General features: G+C 41.2%; 1 protein-coding gene across 1 annotated transcript in view; it reads left to right on the forward strand.

Annotated features, from left to right (window-relative positions):
* The window catches only part of LOC126209996 (uncharacterized), a 133703-nt gene that overhangs the window by 39296 nt on the left and 70800 nt on the right, over positions 1–23607 (forward strand). Inside the window, exon 3 of the mRNA XM_049939104.1 lies at positions 22429–22560. Coding sequence (XP_049795061.1) covers positions 22429–22560 — 132 coding nt within the window. The remainder of the gene's footprint in view (positions 1–22428; positions 22561–23607) is intronic.

The following is a 23607-nucleotide window of genomic DNA, read 5'->3' on the forward strand; positions in this document are numbered from 1 at the left end:
CATCCGCCATGATGCCACCCAATGCGACCAGAGAACCTCCACATGGGCGCCACCTAGCTGCAGCAAATGCTACCTGGCAGGATGGCCATTGCTGGCAGTCCGAATGCAATGCCCTAGGGAGTGGGAATATACCCCTTGGCCTATGTGGGGAGTTAACAGCGCAGGCATCAGCAGAGTGATCCCTGTGTGGTCAGGGGGGTGCAATTAACAGGGTACACGGTGGTGCTACCACAATGGACTGGCTACCGTTCTGGATATCAGGTGCAAATACCTCCATGGTTATTATTGACGCAGAAATCGACACTGCGTAGTGCATGGTGGAAAACACACCCAGGAAAGTGTCCTCACCCAAGAGACTAAAAGTGGGCAGGACTGCAATGTGACAATGAGGAAGTTGGCTAAAGATCTCAATGCACAATGGACACAATGCACCTTTTAAGGTGCCTTTCCGGAATTGGCTAACTCTTCAGAAAAATTTTGAAGAATGGAGGTCAAACCCTACAGGGGACCATCACATAAATGCCGAAATGTGTGAAATCCCTTTTAGTCACTTCGTATAACAGGCATGAATACCTCAGGCTATTCTAGCCTCTCGACCCACAGCGTGTGCGGCGTGGACGGGGGGCGGGGGTCTGAGCACTGCAGCCTGGCAGACCAACATCACAAGGGACTCACAGAAAAGAGACATTGGCTCCACCAACAGTGAGCAAGTGACAGTTTCCCTGTACCCTCCGCACTAAGGAATGAGCAGTGTACAGTGCACAAAGACGCTGGAGGGAGCTGGTATAAACAGAGGAGGGTGGTTCAATTGGTAACCCAAGAAGTACCATTGAGGGCATGGAGGACATTGAGGAACAGCATACAGCGGGCTGCCAGATAAGAGGCATGGGAGGACCAAGAGTGTTTCCTAATGTGCGTGAGCCTCAGGAATTTCTTAGTGTCAATGAATGGAAGGGTAACAGGCCCAAGATGTAGAGATGGTGGGAGAAACCATTTGTGCAACCAGAAATTCATACAGATGGGTTTTGTCAGTGGAAAAGTGAAAGCCATTGGTGATGTTCAGGAGTGAAGATGATAAAGACAGCACTGAAGACGTTGCTCAGTTAGACAGGTCCATGGAGAACTGCGAAAGATCACAAAATCATTGACAGAAAGGGAGTAGGAGATGCCTGGTGGGAGACAGGCTATTATAGCATTAATGGCGATAGTAAAGAGGATGACACTCAGGACGGAACCCTGAGGAACACCATTTTCCTGAATATTGGTGTCCAACAAGGCACAGCACTCATGCAACTTGAAAACTCAGCGTTTTAAAAATGCGCAAAGAAAACACGAAATCCACACTGTGCATCTGTGGGTACATGGCGAGACTCTAGCCACCACACCAGCTGGGCATGAATCATATGTTCTATTACCTTGCAAATGCAGCTGGTAAGGGAGATGGGGTGGTAGCTAGAATGAAGGTTTCTGTCCTTACCGGGCTTGGGTATGATGGTGGCTTCATGACAGCATCCTGGAAATGTGCCCTCAGCCCAGATGCGGTTGTGTGTGTTAAGCAGAAAGCACTTGCCTGCAAGAGAGAGGTGCCGCAACATCTGAATGTGGATGGAGTCTCGCCCTGGGGCGGAGGACTGAGATGAACTGAGAGCATGATCCAGCTCCCTAATAGTGAATGCGTCATTATAGCACTCATGATTTGCAGAAGGGAAGGGTATTGCCTGAGCCTACGATGACATTGGCACCTACTGTCAGACCAGTAATGGGGGAACGTATCTTGGTTCCAGAGAGCCATCAGAAGCTGGCCTACACTACAGGGGAATGTGTGGAACTGTTAAAGGAATTAGTGAATGATATCCTGCTAGCTAGTTTGCTATCCTGAAAAACTCGATACTTTGCACACAACTATTTACAATAAATACAGTTTTCCAGGGTAGAGTGGCACATCTCCATGCACAAATTGTATTGACAGGAAGAAGAGGTTTAGTTGATGAAGAAGATCAGCCAAGAGGGCACCTCTTGGATGGGTTCTGTGAGAACCCCTAAAGGGGTGCTGCCCATTAATGCCCCCAAGAAGCAGAAATTGGTGAGGTACCTGCCCAATAAGCTGAAGGAAGTCTGCCCTGGTGACATCGAAGGACGGAGGTACATAAATGGTACAGAGGGAGAAAGTCAGGTGTGGAAGGAAAAGGCAAATGGCAACAGCTTGAAGATGGGTAGTCAGGGAGACAGGATGGCTGCATAGGTAATCCCGTATGAGCAGCATGACACCCCCATTAGATGGGATGCTAATGTCAGGGGGAAGATCAAAATGGATCGATAAGTAATGTGGAAGCTCGAAGCCATCTTGAGGGTGAAATTTTGTTTCCTAAAGGCAGAGTTCAAGGGGATGCTCTGATGCCAGAAGCAGCCATAAATCCTCTCTGTGGGACTGAAGGCTGCAAACTTTCCATTGGAGGACAGTCATGAGGTCAAAGGACGTAGGGGTGTCAACTCGGCGGCTGCCGAGGGACAGCTGGTGTGGAGGTGTTACTACAGGGCACAGAAGCAGAAGTATCCTGCTCCACATGTTCCACAGAAGCATTGGAATGCTTGTGAGGTCAGTCTGTGGAGTCCAGTGCCGAAAAAACGGTCAGTGGTGTGCACCAGAGAGACATAGGCCTTCCAGGCTACGTGATCACGTGGCGACACTGTGAAGCAGGACCTTTGAGTGGGTGAAGGAGAAGACTGTTTGCCCTTAATGCACTTCTTCAAGCCCTTCTGGTCAAAGGAAGACTTGGGTGTTGTTTGGCTGGAGGGAGAAAGTTAGCCTTCTTGGGAGTACTCCACCTGTCCTTTTCTGCCTGCTAGTTGAATGGTGGGTAGCTTTGCCCCTTTAGGTGAGAGTTTAATGGTTAGTTGCTCAGTGGGTTGGGGGGGGGGGGGGGGATGTGATGCTACCTTGACATTGAGTGGCTTCACAATATCAGAGCCAAATTTGGGGTTGCATGTCTGCGTGACCATGTCCTTCATGAAGCGAGGGGGGTAACAACAATGGAACAATAGATGCCAGACAGGAGAACACGGGGTTTGCAACTAGCCAGTAACTTGCGAGCTAGTGGATAAGGCACTTTTTCCTTTACCCATATCTCCTGAACAGCCCACTCGTATAGATAAATGGGACAATCCCAGGACGAGGCGGCATGGCCACCTTAGCACACAGTGGGGAGGATGAGGCAGACATTTGCCCTTGTGTGCATCCATGCCACAAGTTATACCTTTGGCTTGGTCTTGACAAGATGTTTGAGTATGTTTAAACAATGTCACTGATAGCAGTGCATTGGATTCGCAATGTACGGCCGGACTGTGATAATTTCAGAGCCTGCTTTAATCTAGGACTGCAGCACCACCCTATCAAAGGTGAGTAAAATAGTGTGGGTGGTCAGCACAGAGGAATCTACCTCTTTCATTACACTATGGACAGCAATGACACCCTGATCAGAGAAGTAAGTCAGCCTCGGTTAGACCGTCAAGCAGCTTGGTGTAAATGACACCATGGGAAGAATTCAAAGTTCTATGTGCCTTGACACGAACAGGGTAGCCATGGAGAAGCGAGGCAGCAAGCAGTTGTTGTGCTTGAGAATCAGAAGCTGTCTCCAAAAGCAAAGTGCTATTTCATAAATGAGAGCAGGATTTCAGAGAGCCAGCAATGGCATTAACACCTTTCTGAATAATAAACGGATTGACTGGGGCGAAGGACCAACTGTCTTCAGTATGTGATATGACAAGGAACCGCAGTGCAGTCTGAAGGGTCTGTAGATCAGTAGCCTCAATAAGTTTACGTTTCCTCAATGTCAATTGAGTGGATGATTGACTCATCATGAGGATGTCCCAGATGATTTCCAGTATCTCCAATGGCATGCTCCTTCCAACTGGGGGACCTATTCACAAGGGGGCTCACCTACCTTAGGTGATTGTTCACACATCAGGTCACACCTACTGAACAACTGATGGAGGGACCAATTGCAAGTCAGGAAGGTTACAGCTCAGGCAGTCCCCTCCCTGGGCCTTGCCTGTACCTGGGGGTATGTGCAAAACCTACCTGTTGACCCGAGGCTGGGAATTATGCATTACCCAGTCACCTTTTGTGTGTCAGACACTTGGGCCAGCCTTCAGAAGTGCACAGGGAGGAAGAAGAAGAAGAAAAGGATCCTCTGATGCTGAAGTGGAGGAACTAGAGGGGGAAGGGAACAAATAAAAGGGAGTTTAAAATAAAGTCAAGAGCATTCACAGGTCAGCGACAGAATGCAGAATGTTCCCAGTACTACCCCAGACATGTTCCCCAATGGACGAGAAGAAGAACAGGAAGAGGATAGATATACAGCATAGAAGGGAAAAGTGTTGCAAAGGTTGGGGCCCCATGCTATCCATGCACGAACCCGCCAAGGAGTGGCAAGCCTCCTGAGGGGGTTTTTCATTTCCGTTTAGAGTTGCAGGCTATAAATGTGTGGAGGTACAATAGTGAATCACTGTCCTAAAAGAGAAATGATCAAATATAAACCTGCTGAAGACATTTCAGAGAGAATAGGGAAGAAGTGTTTGGAAGAACACCCATTAGATATGAAGTATGTAGTAGTGATGTAACATCTGAAATAAACAATGTGTGAAGGCAATATTTAGGGGATGTATAGAGAAGTGAACCACCGATGTTTATGTCAAGAATAGGCAAGAGATGAAAATAAGTGGTTTTAAAAGACTTGAATGTATTCATATTGAAATCACAATAATCCTGTACTGTATATGGGTACTGTGTGTTATTCATGATAAGAGAATGATAAATGTTTGTAGATTTATGTATTGAAGATGATTACATGCAAATCAGATTAAACAATTATTTTTATGTTCAAGATAAAAGATTGCATTTTATAGTATGTTAATGTATTGAATGACTATGATTGACTGAAAAAGATGAATTCATTATGCATACTGGTAAATTTATATGGTGAAAGATTTAGGGTTACTGGAAAGAGATGAATTAAATGTATAGAGAGGTTAATCCGTATATTAAAGGATTTATAGAGCAATTAAAAATTAATTATGTAATGAAGATAAAAGTGTGTGTGTGTGTGTGTGTGTGTGTGTGTGTGTGTGTGTGTGTGTGTGTGTGTGTGTGTGTGTGTCCTACATAAAACTGACAGAAATATTTTTGGAGTCCAAGAACAGACTACAAGACTTTCACTCAAGGGGCAAGTATTGCAAATGATTTACATTAGGTACCTTGAGTAGTTTCAAAGAATAATATGGCATAATGTGTACATGCAGAAGTGAAACTTTATGTCAACCAGGTTGCTGAGAAACTGTTCTTTGGCTAAGGACAGGAAGACTACATGGCTATAAATAGTGAAGCTGGGATGGAAGAAGGTCAGGTGATATATGCAGCATGCAATCCATAGGTGTCACATTTGGGAGCCAATATAAACACTGCAACATGCATTGTGAGGTATTCAAATGACTGCTTGCCTTAGACACAGGAACTGCTATGCTCTGCTTCAGGAGTGGGGCTTACTTTCTCACAGCACTTAGATGCACAGGGTAGAAACAGGATTGTACAATATTGAAGATGTTTAAGTAATGGGAATTCTTGATTTTATCACAGAATATTTATTTATTCATCAATTTCAAATTTGTACCTTTGGTAGTAATTGCCCTCGGCTATAAAACACTTGTACCAGCAGTTTATCCAATCTGCAAACTTCTTATGGAATTCACTTTCTGTTGTGTCGTTCAGCTCCTTCAGCAATTCTGTTTTTACCTCATAGTGGCAAAACAACATCCTTACACAGTTCTCCTCAGCCTCAGGAATAGAAAAACACTGCAGTGGCTATGACTGGAAAATACCCTACCTGAGTCAACACCACAATTTTGTGGCAAGAAAAAACAAAACCGTTAACAGGCATTGACGTGCAAGTGGGAAAATTATCATGATGCAATTTCCGTGACTAGTTTTTCCACAGTTCTGGTCATTTTCTGTGTATTGCTTCACACAAATGGGGCTTAACTTGAGGGTAGTATTACTTACTGACTGTACAACCATGAAGCAGGAACTCTTGATGCAATATCCCATTTTAATCTAAGAAAAGAGTGGGGGAACTCTTACATGAGATTAAATTTTTAGAATTTTTTTCAGTCTTGGCTCTTCAGGCAGTTTTCTTTGCTGGGCTCAGTTCCTCAGTTTCATTATCCATTATACCTTTCTTTGGAAGTTCTGGATCATTGCTGAACCAATTCAACAATTATTGAGCAGTGTTACACAATTTCTTTTTGGTCAAAATTTAACAACTTCACAGAAAAACTTAGTTCCTACAGGTTTCATGCCCAAAACATTCAAAAAATTTGCTTGGAATGGGTCAAAGGATATGCCAACATCATCAGCAAACTCTCAGATTTTCCAGAACCATTTTGTTTGCTTCCTTCACACTGTCATCAGTTATTGGTGTGGTTGGGCATCCAGGGTGGTCATTGTCTTCAATACCTTCAACCCTCTTTGAAACATTTAAATCACTTTTAAATTCTTTCCTATTTGGTAGTATATTTGCCAAAACCCACAGACAACATTTTGTTGTACTTCATTCTGTTTTAAAACTGATTTTAATGCAAATTCATTTATCCATCTTTCGTCGATTACTAGAAAATATGTATCACTTTTTCAGCTGTCAACAAGAAACTAAATATTCAGAACAGCTGAAAATTCAAAAATACATCACGAACTGTTTGTATTAACAAGATAAAAGATGAAAATACGATGTATAAAGCCTACAAAATTAAGAAATTCCCACTGTTTGATCACACCTTATACAATGTCATTGTGTTATTACCTCATTGGATTAATCCCAGTTTATCATACACAGCTGTCTGGCATTAGATATTTTGTTCAAAATTTCCTTATCATTTTGCAGCAAGTTCCCTAGCTGGAAACCATCCAGCTTGTAATTTTAGACACCAATGCTATGAGTTGGAAGAGCCAACTACACAAATGCAAATTAACATTAGTCAGCTCTGATCCTGATCAACTTGCAGGATGCTAAAGAAAACACAAATACCTGGTTATCTTCCTAATTATTCAGCATTTCCTAATTTCCCATCTGTAAACTTTTTTAGTTTTCAGACATCATTACACAAATGAGTAAATTAATTGTAGGATTAAGAAAAATTAACAAATAAAAAGTTGAACAGGAGAAAGACAGCAAGGTCTAAATACAAACATTTCTAAAAAGTACAGCTGCTTATGACATATGTAATTATTGGAATACTTACAATTACGAACATCATGAAGTTCGCCGACCAGCTGGCAGGTGTTGCCACCACTGAGCCTGACCTGACTGCAGCTCTGACCCACTCTTGATGTCACAGCTGCAGTCAGGTATTTTGTTTTGTTTCTGCCAATGTATCTAATGAACATCACAAAGAGAATTAGATGTGTACATTACTTTACTGTAAATGACATGCAAGAAAAGAAAATAATAGGAAAATTTAAGTACAAAATACTTCACTGAAACTTAATAATCATGAAACTTGGGTTGAGAACTGCAGCACTTTCAAATCTCCTGCTTCAGGGTACATAAATAACAGAAATGAGTACCTCTGCTCTGTGGGCCGAACAGGAGCCCAACGTGTGGACAATGTTTTGGGTATTTTTCACTGGGTTCCCTTCTGAGTGATGAAGGAGGTACTCTTTCAACTCAATAGTGAAGGATGTCCACAGAACACCAATTATCCTCCTAGCTGTAAATATACCACATTCTCACAGCCACTGTTTTTGGCATATGAAAATGGTATGTGGTGTCATAATTATGACAGGGACTGACAATGACATGCTCTTCTCAGTTTGTGTGTACCATGTAGCCAGAGATTTGAAAGTGGTTCAGTCTAGGAACTCATTTTATGTCCAAATGGTAACACCTTGGGTATGGGTTCATTATAAAAATTTATCTACAATTTCAGCACTTTATCTGTAGTGCATGGCACCTAGAAACACATAAGAGAAGAGAATACTTTCCACTGGCTCCAGAGCTCTTGTTGTTTCTCCAGTACAAATGCTTTCCCCACAATTGTGGCATTGAATATTGGAGGTGCAATTTCACCTCAGTAACCACAAAATATTAGAAATTTTAGGACATGCATCTTTTCTCCATTGGTTCCTACAAATCTCTTTTAGTACCTGATTAAGATCATAAATATAAACAAGCTGAAAGTATGACATCAGTGTAAATTGTTTTTAGATTCCCAGATTTTCCAAGCATCTACATTATTTCCTATCGGTCCCATAATAACCCCAGTTCTCTCTCTTTCATAACATTACAATTTTTGCACTTTTCAACCACTACCACCAGTTTCAACATCAATTTGCATGTTGATTTACATGGAAATCAAATTCTCTTCTTGCTCATGCTCAACCAGTAGGTTAATGCATAACAAAACTCTATAGTTGGTTTCAGAATGTTATTCTATTTGGGTTCATTTAGAAATACATTTGACATATTTAGAGCAGCTCTCAAAATGGTTCTATAAGATTTCATTACCCAATTGCTGAAGACAGAGTTGTATCTGGAGCATATTATACCTAGTAACTAATGTTTTCTGGTCTGGTCAGTGTTTCAGTCTTGCAAGTGATTTTAAAATCACACAAATGAATGTGCAGTAGAATCTGCCATAAGCTGATCCAGCCATTTTTGACTAGTTTTGTTGCTTTCCGACATGAGTACAAATTTTGTAAATATTATGAGTTCTACATTTTTAAGGGATGTATAATGTTTCATAGGTATTTGGAAGAAATTTTTCATTCTTCAGCTACAGAGGCCTGTGGTGAATATAATTAATAAGTTTTTAAAATATATTACATAGCAGGCAGACTTGTCTGCCCACACATCATCAGCTGCATGCAGTCTTTTACCTCGACACAGAAGGCGGACTTTTACTGTAGCAATATTTGCAAACAAACAGTTTCTTTCATGTCTAAAAATTTTTCCTGCCTAGAAAATGGAAATCTGTGTTAGTTGCCAAAAGCTTCGGTTTCACAGTATCTTTTACTTTTAACTAATTTTTGATAATGCTACTTCCTAAAATGGCATCTCTTACTTATTATTGGTGTGTAGTAGATTATTAATGTAAAACAGACTATCAAATACATTATTAACAAGATTTCTCAATTACAACACTTAAATTTGAATAGGACATTTCTTCATATGTACATCAACACAAGACACTTTGGAACAGTTTTTCACATTTCGAGCACTCTTACTTCTGTGGAGTAATTTTTGTAATTTCGTAAGACTGAAATACACACAGTGAATTCGATAACAGCAAAATGGCTTCGAAAATTCTGGAAATATTTGCCCTTCCTCTAAACTGTGATCATTCATCAAAAATAGCATTTCAGTATGTTTTTCCTCGTAAAGGCAAGTCATTTAACATACAAAACAAAATGCAAGAATCATTTGATTAGTGTGTAATAATTTCACAAGATGCTGATTTATGAGTTATCTACACTTTTCATTTGGTTTGTCACAATGTTTACCAAATTACTTGACTTTTCAAGTGCATCTTTATTCCATTTGAAATTCTCACGCAATTTTGCACATTTATGAAACCTTCTGGAATTTATGAATTAATAGCTTATGACTGTTCTATGATGACTGCTATTCATCATGTATGGCTGAAAAAGCATACACAACTTAGACAGTACATGTTTATCTGCTTCACAATAAACAAGCTATTAACATAATGAGAGTCAGATGAATCTCATTGGTCCACTATCTGGTTTACTGGGATTCATGATGTGTGTGAATGGAATGAGATGCACATATCACTAGGAGTTTGACAGGACATTTTGGCCTGAACTGCTGTCACATCTGGGCAATTTGCCTCCACATCTGGCCTGACCTACTTTCATATCCATGCAACTGACCCGCACAGTCATAAGAAATGTTATGCAATCTTATAGTTCAAGTGCTCAAGTGCATATAATACCACAAACTATTTCTAAGCTCTTGAGCCTCAACGTTCCAGGTTTGAGCTCCAGCATGTGGTCTTATCTTAATTATCATGTAATTTAATCAAAAATTTGCATTTCTTTTGTGTTACTTGATTAATTAATTAATTAATTAATTAATACAAAAATTTGGTATCAAGTAAAAACATTTTAATTGTCTCTTTCATGTGTAAAATACTGTGATATATTTATCCCCATTTGGGGTATGTGTTGCCTACTTGGGGCCCATAGACCCATAGTGTTTGACCATAAAGCTATGTCACCATGCACAAATAGTTTAATTTTCTCCAAAAGCATTCAGTTTTGGCAAGAAAATAGAGGCTAACAGTTTGTGTGTAAAGGAGATCTCCGGCAGTTTATAGTTCATGTTCCAGAGGTTGCTGAGAGCTGTAATCTCACACACATATTTCATCTATGAGATGCTTCCTCTTTGAGAATGGTCACATCAGAACTGATATCAGTGAGCATGATGCAGTTGTGACTACAATTATTACGAAAGTACAAAGGACCACTCTAACTAACAGAAAGATACATATGTTAAGTAAATTAGGAAGAAAAAAAAAATCAGTAATGTTTCAGCTCAATGAGGAACTTTAACTTTCAGCACAGGTCAGGAAGATGTAGATAAACTATTGCTCAAGTTTGAAAGAATTGTTGGCCACACACTAGATGGGTATGTACCTAATAGAACAGTGCATAATGGGAGAGAGCTTCCATGGCATACAGTCCACTGCAAAGAAACTTCAAAAGAAACAGAGATGACCGCATAATAGAAGTAAAACAAAGCAATGGACTATAGGTAGAGAGATGATGAATGGACATTTGACAGTCAAGATAGCAATGCAATATGTCTTCGATGACTTCCATATAAGAATATTATCAAATGATATGTCACAAAATGCCCAAAATAATTCTGGTCGTATGTAAAGGCTGTTGCTAGTATCAAAGCTAGTGTCCAGTATCTAGCAAATGAGCCAAGAACTGAAATTCAGGTTAGCAAAGCAGAAGCTGAAATGCTGAACTACATTTTCAACTGTTCCTTTACAAAGGAAAACCAATGAGAACTGTCCAATTTAATCATCATACCACTGAAAACAAGAATGAAATAATTATTCATGTCAGTGGTGTTGAGGAACAGCTGACACCATTACAGCTGAACAAAGCTCCAATGGAATTTCTGCAAGATTCTATACTGACTTTGTGATTGAGTTAGGACTTGTTTTCACTATAGTCTATCATAGATCCTTTGAACAAAAAAATAGTGCCCAGTTCTTGGAAAAAGGCACCGGTCACAACCATCTACAAGAAGGGTAGTAAAAGTCACCCACAAAGAAGCTACTGTCGCATATCCTTCACATTGATTTATTGTTGAAAATTCGAACATACTATGGGTCAAACATAATGAGGTATCTTTAACACAATGACCTCCCCAGTAAAAACCAGCACAGTTTTTGAAAATATTGATCAGGTGAAACCCAATTCGCACTTTTCGCACATGATGTACTGAAAGCTTTGGGTAAAGACAACAAGGTAGATGCAGTGTTTCTTGATTTCAAAGAAGCATTTGTCTCAGTACCACACATGTACAATCCTATGTCATATCAAGTGGCATTTGTGAGTGGACTGAGAACTTTTTGGTAGTGAGGACACAGAATGTTGCCCTGGATGGAAAGTCATCATCAGACGAAGAAGCAACTTCAGGTGTGCCCCAGAGAACTGTTTTGGGACTCCTGCCATTCATGTTGTATATTAAATACCTTGCAGACAGTATTAATAGTAAAATCAGGCTTTTTCCAGACGACAGTTATCTATAATGAACTACTATCTGAGATAAGCTGCATAAACAGTCCATCAGTTCATGACAAGATTTCAACATACCTCATATACAGCACAATTTAAACTCAAGGTCAGTGCCACAGTAAATATGGCTTTGAGCCCCCTGAGTAAACCCCACTCAGACCTGCAAATCTGTTATCACAATGTCCTTGAGCAACAAAACTGATGACTTAAGCATTTTGCTGACCAGTGATTCAGTGGTATCTCAGTAGTATGGCTAGCAGAGCACTGGCTCTGCACTTAGTTAAGTTAACCTCACTACTAAATTTCAAATTGTGTGAACACTACTCCAGATCAAATGATGGACATGGTGGGGTTGCCATCTTCTTAAAAGAACACATAGAATATAGACCACTTCCTATCTTAAAGGAAACAACAACAGATTAGTTCGTTTAATGTGCAGCCATAAAGCTTACAGATCTAAATCTAATTGTAGCTACAATTTACCCTCCCCCTCCAGTAGTATTAACGATTTTCTGTTACAAATGGACTTGTTTCTACCCAAAGTAAGTCAGTGCAAACAGGATGTGATAATATATGGTGACTTTAATATAGACTCTCCCATCCACAAACGAAACAGGGAGACATTGATTAACATTGCAAAAACTTATAATCTGCATGGCCTTGTAAACGAGCCCACTAGAATAACACCCACATCCAAGACAGCTCTAGATCAAATTTTTGCAAATAGAAATAAACTTAACCCAACTCTTGAAGTATACAATGCAGGATTCAGTGACCAACAAGCTGTCATTCTAAAGGTTGATGTTCGCAAAGATACCTCAAACCCAGTGCCACCTGAAACCTTATGAAGGTTTTTCACTCAACATAACTTGAATAAGCTCCTCAGTAAAGAAAAGTGGACAGAGATGTACACAGCCAATGCTGTCAACATGAAATTCAACATATTTCTTGACAAAATAATTCACCACTTGGAAGAGGATTTTCCACAAAAACCAGTAAGAATAAATAATAATAAGAGAAACAAGACTTGGATTACATCAGCTATAAAAATCTCTTACAAACATAAAAGAATACTCCACATGTTATGTAAACAAAGTAATGACCCCCCAACTAACAGAATACTATAAAAACTACACATGTATCCTAAGAAGAGTGGTAAGACAAGCCAAAAGAATGCAAAATGATGTGTACATTGACAAATCCAGCAATAAAGTAAAAGCAACGTGGAATATCATAAAAAGGGAAAGAGGGGAAATGAAAGCTACACACACAAACATAGAAATCAAACTCAACCATGAATATGTATCTAATCTGGAAGTTGTGGTGAACTCTTTCAACAATTTCTTTATGAGCATAGCTGAAAAATTGGTCAAAAATAATCCTAACACAAACTACCAACCAGCAGACCAAAAATATCACACGTGCAAAGTCAATTTTCATTACCAAAGTCACTGAAAATTATGTTGCAAAAGCCCTGAGAGAGTTAAGAAATTCATATTCAGCTGGAACTGATGGTATCCCAGCAACTGTAATCAAAAATTGTTTACACACAATTGCTGAACCATTAACTAACCTCTGTGACTGTTCTTTCCTGGCAGGTACTTTCCCTGAAGCTCTGAAGCTTTCTAAAGTAATTCCTATCTTCAAAAAAAGGTGATAATAAAGATATGAATAACTACAGGCCTATCTCAATCTCATCCTGCTTTTCTGAAGTTTTTGAAAGAATAATATACAAACTAACTAATGGACTTCATTATAAAAAAAAAAGATTTACTAAGTTTAGCTCAACATGGGTTCAGAAGCAAAAAATCTATTGAAACTGCAGTGTATGATTGCATTAATATGCTATTAGATTTGTTAGATAGAAAACAACCCTTAACAGGCATATTTCTGGATCTGTCCAAGGTGTTTGACACTGTTGACCACAAAATATTGCTGGAAGAAATAGAACAATATGGTATCAGAAGAATTGCAAACAATTGGATTGCTTCATTCCTAACCAATTGGATGCAGAGAGTCAGCATGAAATACACTAATAGAAAAAACCAACTCAATACCCGAAATCCTATCAAGTAATAAAACTGTAAGGCAAGGTATACCACAAGGCTCAGTATTGGGACCCCTACTTTTCCTCCTGTATATCAATGACTTGAGCCTGAATGAAGATGCACACATAACAATAATATTTGCTGATTACACAACTGTACTCTCCAAAGGGGATAATACAGAGGCTGTGCAAAAAGCAGTGAACTTGGCCCCTGAACAACTCAGCAACTGGGCTAAAATCAACAGATTAACTATCAACACCAAAAAGACAGCTTCCATGAACTTTCACACAACACAAAATGCTAATTCCTCTCAGCCACTTATCACTGTAAATAACCAGCCAAAAGATACTGACACTGTTTTCAAATTCCTGGATCTGTGGGTCAAGATAACCTGAAATGGAACACACATACAAGAAAGGTAAATACCAGAATTAGTACTGGCTGTTATGCATTGAGTGTACTGAAATCGTGTGCTAGCCTGAAAACATTACCCAGTGCGTACTATGCTTACATACATGCCCATCTAAAATACGATTTGATATTCTGGGGAAATTCTTCAACTGCTCCAAGCACATTCAAAATCCAGAAGAGAGCAATGAGGATTATTACTGGGAGCAAACCCAGTGACTCCTGCAAATACATCTTCAAAAAGTTGGAAATACTCTCACTGCCTTTCCTACACATTCTTGGGACTCTCAAATTTTTCAGAAACCACATAGTGCCAACTGACTCCAGAGTCAAAGAATAATGAAATACATAACCACAACACCAGGAAAAACACAAATCTGCATGTTTTAATGAGAAACACTCAACTGTGAAAGAAGGGATCTTTCCATATGGGCTTCGAACTCTTCAACAATCTTCCCACTAGTATTGAGTCCACTGAAGACAACATAAAATTTAGCAAAGCTGTGATGTCACATTTGTTGTGTCACTGTTTTTACTCTATAAATGAATACTTAAAACAGCAATCTTGCGATCTGTGTTATATTGAAGAAATTTCACAATTTGAGTGAAGTAAACTTAACCAATCTTCGCAATATAATACATTAGGATACTTTATGTCAATATATGTCAACAATGTTAACTGATATTTTCAGACATCTGCAACACACTGTGTACCATCAGATCACATGGAATGAATGAATAAATAAATAAATATATAAATAAATTGCTGTGTATAGCTACAACAACATAATATTATTATTGTCTCGGTATACACGATTGCATGCAGTGATGTGACTAATTTTTACAGAAATTGCAGTGTCTTCTACATAAACTCACAAAAGAAAATAAGAACTTATTGTAACTGACTGGTCAGTACTGGGGAAAAGAATTTGAATAGAAATGATCCCTTTCTACCTAATAATATATGCTCAGTCATATTAGGCCTGGCTGACTATAGCAAAGAAAATGTCCTGACATTATCAACTCACTCATATCAACTTCATTTTGAACATACATATATATTTTCTTTAAAAAACTTTTCCACATCTTCATGAGATGCCTGTTCAAAAAATTCCAGAACATTTGCAATTTTGCAGCAATGGTGTGTTGAAATGAGATGTGGTCAGCATTCCTGCACATGCCTGTAACTGCCACAAGTTTCATTGTCGTATGTCTGATTGTTGCTGTTCAGTGCTCTATTGAGGAGAGCACTGTCACACAGTTTGAGAATGCTAACATGTCAGAGTTAGAGGAGCAACATATCTGCATTAAATTTTGCATGGAACTCAAGAAAATATTTACAGAGCTACACAAAAGGGTGGAGAAAGCTTGCAGTGGTAAGTGCTTAGACCATACTTTGGCATTACAAATAGTTCACACAGTTTAAAAATGACCTGCTGGAAGTTAAAGATGAGCCTCATTCATTACGCCCTTTGACACCCACTGATGGTGCCTGTGTCAGGAACATCAATAAAAATTTGTGTGCCAACTAAAGACTGGCTGTCCAAGAGACTGCCAAAGAGTAACATTTCAGCAGCATCTTGGAATGCATAATTTTGTCACTTTCAATTTCATCCCATGGCTCACGAGTCAAGAACAGAAAGACCGTCACCTCACAATCAGTGAAGAGCTTTTGGATTGTGCAAATGAGAACAAGACATTCCTTAAGAGAAGTGTAAGTGGTGATGAGATGTGGCTCTACTGTAATGATGTTGAGACCAAGGTTCAATCTTCACAATGGGTCAGGAAAGAGATTTCTTTGTCTTTGAAGGATTAGTTCATAATGAATTTGTGCCACAGGAATAAACTATTAATCAACTATGCTACTGGGGCACATTGCAATGACCGTGAGAAAATGTGACAAGGAAACAGGCTGAAATGTGGTCAGATAATTCCCGACTCTTGCATCACGATACCTCACATGTACACTCATTCCCATCGGTGTGTGACTATTACACAAAAGACAAAGTCCCTGTGCTGCATCATTCTCCATACTCTCCAGAACTAGTCCCTGCAGAATACTTTATTTTCAAAGCTGAACACCTCTATTTTTTTTTTGTTGTAGTTTTGGGGCACACAACTACAATGGTCATTAGCGCCCAGACTAAGTGAGGAATGCACCGCGAGGTACAAGGTTAAAACAGCAACTAAAAGAGGCAACACTATGAAAGACATTAACAGGCAAAGAATTAAAAGAACACCATAATCAAATGTCCTTAGACAGGTTTGTCAAGTGTATAAAACGAAGAACGCGAGCAGCTGCTCCTGTGTCGTCTGCTAAAGTGGCATCCAGAGTACATGGCAGGCCAAGATCAATGTGCAGTGTATTAAAATTCAGACAGGACGTTAAAATGTGGCATACCGTCTGCAATTGCCCACATGGGCAGAACGATTCTGACGCAGCCGTCAGCAGATGGCGATGGCTGAACCGGCAGTGTCCAATTCGTAACCAGGCCAAAACGACCTCCTCCCACCCAGAAGGGTGTGAAGAGGTTGTCCAAGTCATGGGAACACGTTTTAAGGCCCAAAGCTTGTTGTCAGTAAGTGTAGCCCAATCAGCATGCCACAGCGATAAAATGCACTGACAAATGACCCTCCTACAATCTGATGAAGGGACACAACAAGAAGCTGTCTGAGGCTGGAGGACCACAGCCTTGGCCGCGGCATCTGCAGCTTCGTTCCCAGGGATACCGACATGGCCAGAAACCCACATAAAGGTAACCGGAGAACCATCATCCACCAGCTACTGAAGTGAGCGTTGGATCCGGTGCACAAAAAGGTGGACTGGATACGAACCACTGAGGCTCTGGATGGCACTCAGGGAATCGGAGCAGATGACGTAAGTAGAATGTCAGTGGTGGCAGATGTAACGAACAGCCTGGTAGAGGGCAAATAGCTCAGCTGTGAAGACCGAACAATGGCCATGGAGCCGGTATTTGAAACTGTGTGTATCCCGACAATAAAAGAACACCTGACACCGTCATTGGTCTTAGAGCCACCTGTATAAATGAAGATCATATTAATGAACTTTGAACTACGTTCAACAAAATGGGAGTAGTATACCGAAGCTGGGGTACCCTCCTTTGGGAGCAAGCTGAGGTCAAGGTGAATGCAAACCTGAGCCTGGAACCAAGGTGGCGTTTGGCTCTCGCCGACTCAAAAGGTTGCAGGGAGTAAAAAATCAAGGTGCCGAAGGAGGCGACGAAAGCGAACTCCAGGGGGTAGCAGGACAGAGACATACAACCCGTATTGACAGTCGAGAGAGTCGTCAAAAAAGGAACGATAAGACGGGTGTTCGGGCATTGACAATAGCCGACAGGCATACCGACAAAGCAGTATATTGCGCCGGTAGGTTAGTGGCAATTCACTGGCTTCAGCATGAAGACTCTAGATGGGACTAGTATAGAATGCTCCGATCGCAAGACGTAAACCCCGATATTGTGTAGAGTTGAGGCGGTGTAAAATGGACGGCCATGCAGAGGAGTATATGAAGCTCCCATAATCCAGCTTTGAGCGGACGATCGACCGATATAGGTGAAGTAGGATGGTTCTATCCGCTCCCCACGACGTACCGCTGAGAACACGGAGGACATTTAGAGAACGGGTACAACAGGCAGCGAAATATGACATGTGGAGACCAGCTAAGTTTCCTGTCAAATGTAAGACCTAAAAATTTTGTTGTCTCCATGAATGGGAGAGCAATGGGACTGAGTCATAAGGATGGTGGGAGAAACTCTTTGTAGGCCAGAAGTTAATATAGACCGTCTACTCGGCAGAAAAACAGAAGCCATTGGCGACACTCCAGGAGTAAAGACGGTCAGGACAAAGCTGAAGACAGTGCTCCAGGAAACATGTACGCTGTGCACTACAATAGATGGTAAAATCGTCCACGAAAGGGAGCCTGATACATCAACTGGGAGGCAATTCATTATTGGATTGATCGCTATGGCGAAAAGAGCGACCCTCAAAAGTGAGCCCTGTGGCACCCCATTCTCCTGGCAAAAGGCATTGGACAGGACAGAACCCACACGTACTCTGAACTGTCGATCCATTAAAAAGGCAAGAATAAAAAGAGGGAGGCGACCGCGAAGGCCCCACGTATGCATGGTGCGGAGAATGTCCGCCCTCCAACAGTTGTCTTAAGCCTTCTCCAAATCAAAGAATACAGCCACGGTCGAGTGCTTCTGCAAGAAGTTATTCATAATGAAGGTTTACAAGGTAACCAGATGGTCAACAGCAGAGCGGCGCCTACGAAATCCACATTGTACATTGGTAAGTAGGCGCCGAGATTCGAGCAGCCAAACCAAACGAGAGTTAACCGTTCGCTCCATCACCTTACAGACACAGCCGGTAAGCGAGATGGGTTGATAACTGGAAGGCAAGTGCTTGTCCTTCCCCGGCTTAGGAATCGGGACAACAATAGACTCACGCCAGCATGCGGGAACATGCCCCTCAATCCAGATGCGATTATAAGTACAAAGAAGGAAACCTATACCCACAGGAGAAAGGTTCTTCAGGCATCTGAATATGAATAGAATCAGGCCCTGGAGTGGCAGACCGTGACCGGGCAAGTGCATTTTCAAGTTCCCCCATGGTGAATGGGGCATTATAACTTTCACGATTTGAGGAGCGGAAGTTAGGTGGCCTAGCCTCCTCTGACTGTTTTCGGGGGAGGAACGCAGGGTGGTAATGAATGGAGCTTGAAACCTCTGCGAAAAAGCGGCCGAAGGCATTGGAGACATCCTCAGGGGCCACAAGGACGTCATTCGCGACCGTCAAGCCAGAAACTGGTGAGTGGACCTTAGTGCCAGATAACTGGCGCAGGCTACCCCAGACAACAGAAGTAGTAAAACTGTTGAAGGTGCTTGTGAAAGCAGCCCAGCTGGCTTTCTTGCTTTCTTTAATAACACGACGACACTGCACACATAATCGTTTATAATTGATACAATTCACCATCGAAGGGTGGTGTTTAAAGGTGCATAAAGCATTTTGACGAACACATGAAGTGTCTCTACATGCCGTGGTCCACCAGGGGATTGGTACGTAACGTGGAGAAGAAGTAGTGTGAGGGATGGAATATTCAGCAACAGTGAGAATGACTTCTGTGAGGTGTGTGACCTATCGCATCTGGCGAAGGTTTGATCCTGAAAGTTCGCCCTGGAAGAGAAGAGCCCCCAGTCTGCTTTGGAGATGTTCCAACTAGTTGAGCACAGAGAGTGGGTATTATGCAGGAGATGGATAACACAAGGCAAGTGGTCACTCGAATACGTATCAGAAAGAGTGTACCTCTCAAACTGACGTGCAAGTTGGGTAGCACATATAGAGAGGTCTGAATGGGAATAGGTGCGAGTTGTGTCCGAAAGAAAAGTAGGGGTTCCAGTATTGAGGCAGACAAGATTGAGGTGGTTGAAAAGGTCTGCTAACAGGGAGCCTCTTGGACAGGATGCTGGAGTGCCCCAAAGGGGATGGTGGGCATTGAAGTCTCCAGTAAACTAAAATCGTGCAGGTAGCTGAGCAATAAGTTGCATCATGTCTGCCCTTGTGACGGCAGGCGACGATGGAGTATAAACAGTACAAATGGAAAATGTAAAAGTGGGGAGAGTAAATCGGACGGCAACTGCCTGTGGACCAGTGTGAAATGTGATGGGATCATAATAAATATGATCCTGGACCAGCAACATAACCCCTCCATGAGCCAGAACACCTGCCACAGGTGGTAGGTCAAAACGCACAGAGGCATAGTGTGCCAAGTCAATTTGATCACATGGGTGTAGCTTCGTTTCCTGGAGAGTTGTGATGGGCAGACAGTGCAAGCATAGCAGCAACTTTAAGTCCTCTTGGTTGGAGCAAATGCCATGAATATTCCAATGAAGAAGTGCCATCATGAGAAGAAAAAGAAAAAGGAGAAGCAAGAAGGGGCCACCTCTAAGGCCGCTGAGGGCCTGGCTTCAAGCGAGCACTGCCACTGCTATCAACAGGTGGAGAGTCATCATTAATTGGTTCAATAGGTTCGTCGGCCATCTTGTTAAGATGGCCGGGAGGGGGAGCTTCCTCTGCCGGTGAACGGCCAGATGTTCGCCTACCAGTGGTGCGGCCAGGCAAAACGGATGACGGCCTGGGGCGGCAACCGCTGGGTGGCACAGGCGAAGAAACGCGCCGTGGCGGAGAAGGAGAACTGTGCTTCCTATGAGCCTTCTTGGAACATCATTTAGTGGAAGTACTGGTCGATGTCTGGGAGTTCGAGGTGCGTAGGAAGTCTGTACGGGACGGTTTCTCCTTGAAGGCCCGTGCATCTGACTTCTGGATCTTCGTCTTGGCAGAAGATGATGAAGGTGCTAGTGTCTTGGGGGTGACGGGAGGAAGAGGAGATGTTGACCGGGCGATCGTAGCACTGGCCGAACTTACGACTGTAGTGCTGAAGGTCAGATCGCACGTCTGTGTCGCCACCTCCCTGGTAGTGCGAGGAGAGGAGAGGACAGTTCTTTATTTCCCCGCTGGGAGCCGAATGGGCTTCCTACTAGCAAATAGCTTGTGAGCAGCCGAGGTGGACACTTTCTCTTTGACCCAAATTTCCTGTATACTGCATTCATCCTTTTAGATGGGACAGTCGTGGGAGGATGCTGCGTGGTCACCCTGACAGTTCACATGAGGAGATGGAGGTGGACAGTCACCCTCATGGGCGTAACCTGCTGCAAGTGACATTTAGCCGCATTAGAACAAGACTGGCGAGTGTGATTAAAATGCTGACTATCAGTAGTGCGTAGGTGTCGGGACACAGGGGCAAACAGAAATAATCTCGTAGCCAGCTTTGATGCGCGACGGCAGCTGAACACTGTCAAAGGTCAAGAAATGTGTCCGGTTGGGTACAAGGTCATTGTTGACCTTTTTCATGACACTATGGACAACCGTCTCGTCCTGCTCAGCCAGGAAAGACTGAATCTCCTCGTCAGTCAATCCGTCGATGGATCTAATATATACCACACCACACGACGAATTCAAAGTGCGGTGAGCCTCCACCCAGACAGGGAATGTGTACAGGAGTGTGGCTCGAAGCTGTTTTTGTGCCTGAAAGGCTCTCTTAGTTTCTAACAACAAGGTACCGTTACGCATCCTGGTACAAGAACACCTCTATGAAAGGATAAAGCTTTGCAACAATAGATGAGATAAAAAAGTTTCCCGATGGCACTTCATGTGATCCATCAAGAGGTGCACCGAGACTGGTTCTGGAAGTGTTAACAGCATTGGGAGTGGTGTATCAACTGTGGAGGAGAGTATATCAAGGGTGTCCATGCACTATAAGTAAAGGGTAAGTGTAGAAAAAAAATTGTGGACGAAGTTCCAGAATATTTTTTCAGACCTAGTATCAGCTATTAAAAGAAATTGGGACAGGAAGTAAAGTAGCAACATTTGAATTATAACATGATAACACAGCAGCACCACTACCTGATAAGGTGGAACCAAACTCAGTCTGTGTGTAACTATGTTCCACGCAAGAAACATAATCAGATTAAAAATTATTCCCACTTTGAGAGACAGCTGTATTTTGTATTCTGAGACATTCAAAATACCTAAACAATTGATGACACGCTGTAATAGTTTAGTATGTGTCAGCATGTCAACATAATAGAAAATTCTTGTCACATATCGTACAAAAAAAATCATGGTTGTTAACACATGAACAGCAGACTGGAGATGAGTACCTCAAAGAAAAATTTAAACCTGTAACCGTAAGCACTGAACATGTCACTTAATAATACAACTAATCATGAGGATGGTGAAATGATCAGTCAATATAATAAACAGCATAGAGCTGCAAGATTTAATTTGCACATATAGTGCAGGCATTGAAAGACCAGACAGACATGACAAATGTCCAATAAAATTAGGCAGGAAATCAATATATAATGGAGACCGAGTTTGTATCTAAACCTGGTTTACTTATCCTGATACTCTTAAAGAAGTTATCAGAACTCAATAGCTACACACTAGAATAGGTAAAAATGTTTGCCAGAATACTACACATGGAAAAAGTACATGGGAAGACAAGAATGAAATAAAAAGTAAGTGTAGCAACAAATATAAAAACGTTATTAATCTTGCATTGAACAGTATGTTGGTCTTGGTGATGGTGGTGGTGGTGGTGGTGGTGGTGGTGGTGGTGGTACAGTTATTGACACTCAGCATAAGAAACTGAATACTTTCCCTGCACAGTTCATATATTACTACAAGCCCAATAAGTTCGTACAACATTTAAGATATTTCCAAACTATGAGAACTAAACATTATTGAATAAATATGGACATTATAACTAACAAACTTCACCGACTTGCATTGAAAAACTTTTCATGAAGTCCTGTAATACAGCAATTGGACAATTTATGGCAGGCAGATCTTGTACATAGGAAACAAATTAAAAAAAACTGTTGTTTCAGGTATATTCTTATGATCATTGAAACATACTTTAAATTTACATGGGCTGTACTTGTAAAAACAAAGACAAGAAATTTAGCTGCATGGATAATGGAACAACTATAGCACACTGGAACCAATATAGTTCCAAAGATCTTCAGAAAGATCACAGTGGAGGATTTTACAATCACTGCTTTGCAACTGTGATGAAATACTATGGAATATCCTACAATTCAATGTTTTCACACAGAAAGTATCCCCCATGGAGCAATTGAATAGAACTATAAAATGCCATTATGTGGCAACAACTAAATTTACATTGATAGTAGAAATGGACTAATATACCTCCTCACTTATCTCTACAGCTTAACCTCACCATACATCATATGGGTGTGTGAAATCATTTCATACTCATGATAATACACTTCTAAATACAGTATACAGTCATATTATAATGGCTGATTTACACAATCAGAGATTTAATGTCGGCAATTTCATCTGAATGTCCTCATTAAGGACACCATTTGATGAATCATATTTACCACACTCATTGACTGAGATATTTACAGTTTTGAAAGTACAGTGAAGAAACCCCCAGACTTCTAATCTGATAGATAGAAAATGTCATGAAATAGTGGAGAAGTTTCTACATGGAGTAAACACAGGAAATAAATGAAATAGGTGTGTTTCTCATTGAAAGAGTTGTTAGGTGAGTATGAAATGGAAAACTGGTTCAGTGGTTCAGATTCCCATCATCACATGATAACTGGATTGAAATGAATGAATATTAAAAGGAAGTTCATTCTCCATTAGACCTGAGCGAAGAAATATTTAATACTGTATCGAGAACTTTTGAAGCATATAACTATTCCAAATATC

The sequence above is a fragment of the Schistocerca nitens genome, chromosome 10, assembly GCF_023898315.1.
Source record: "Schistocerca nitens isolate TAMUIC-IGC-003100 chromosome 10, iqSchNite1.1, whole genome shotgun sequence".
NCBI classification, from domain to species: domain Eukaryota; kingdom Metazoa; phylum Arthropoda; class Insecta; order Orthoptera; family Acrididae; genus Schistocerca; species Schistocerca nitens.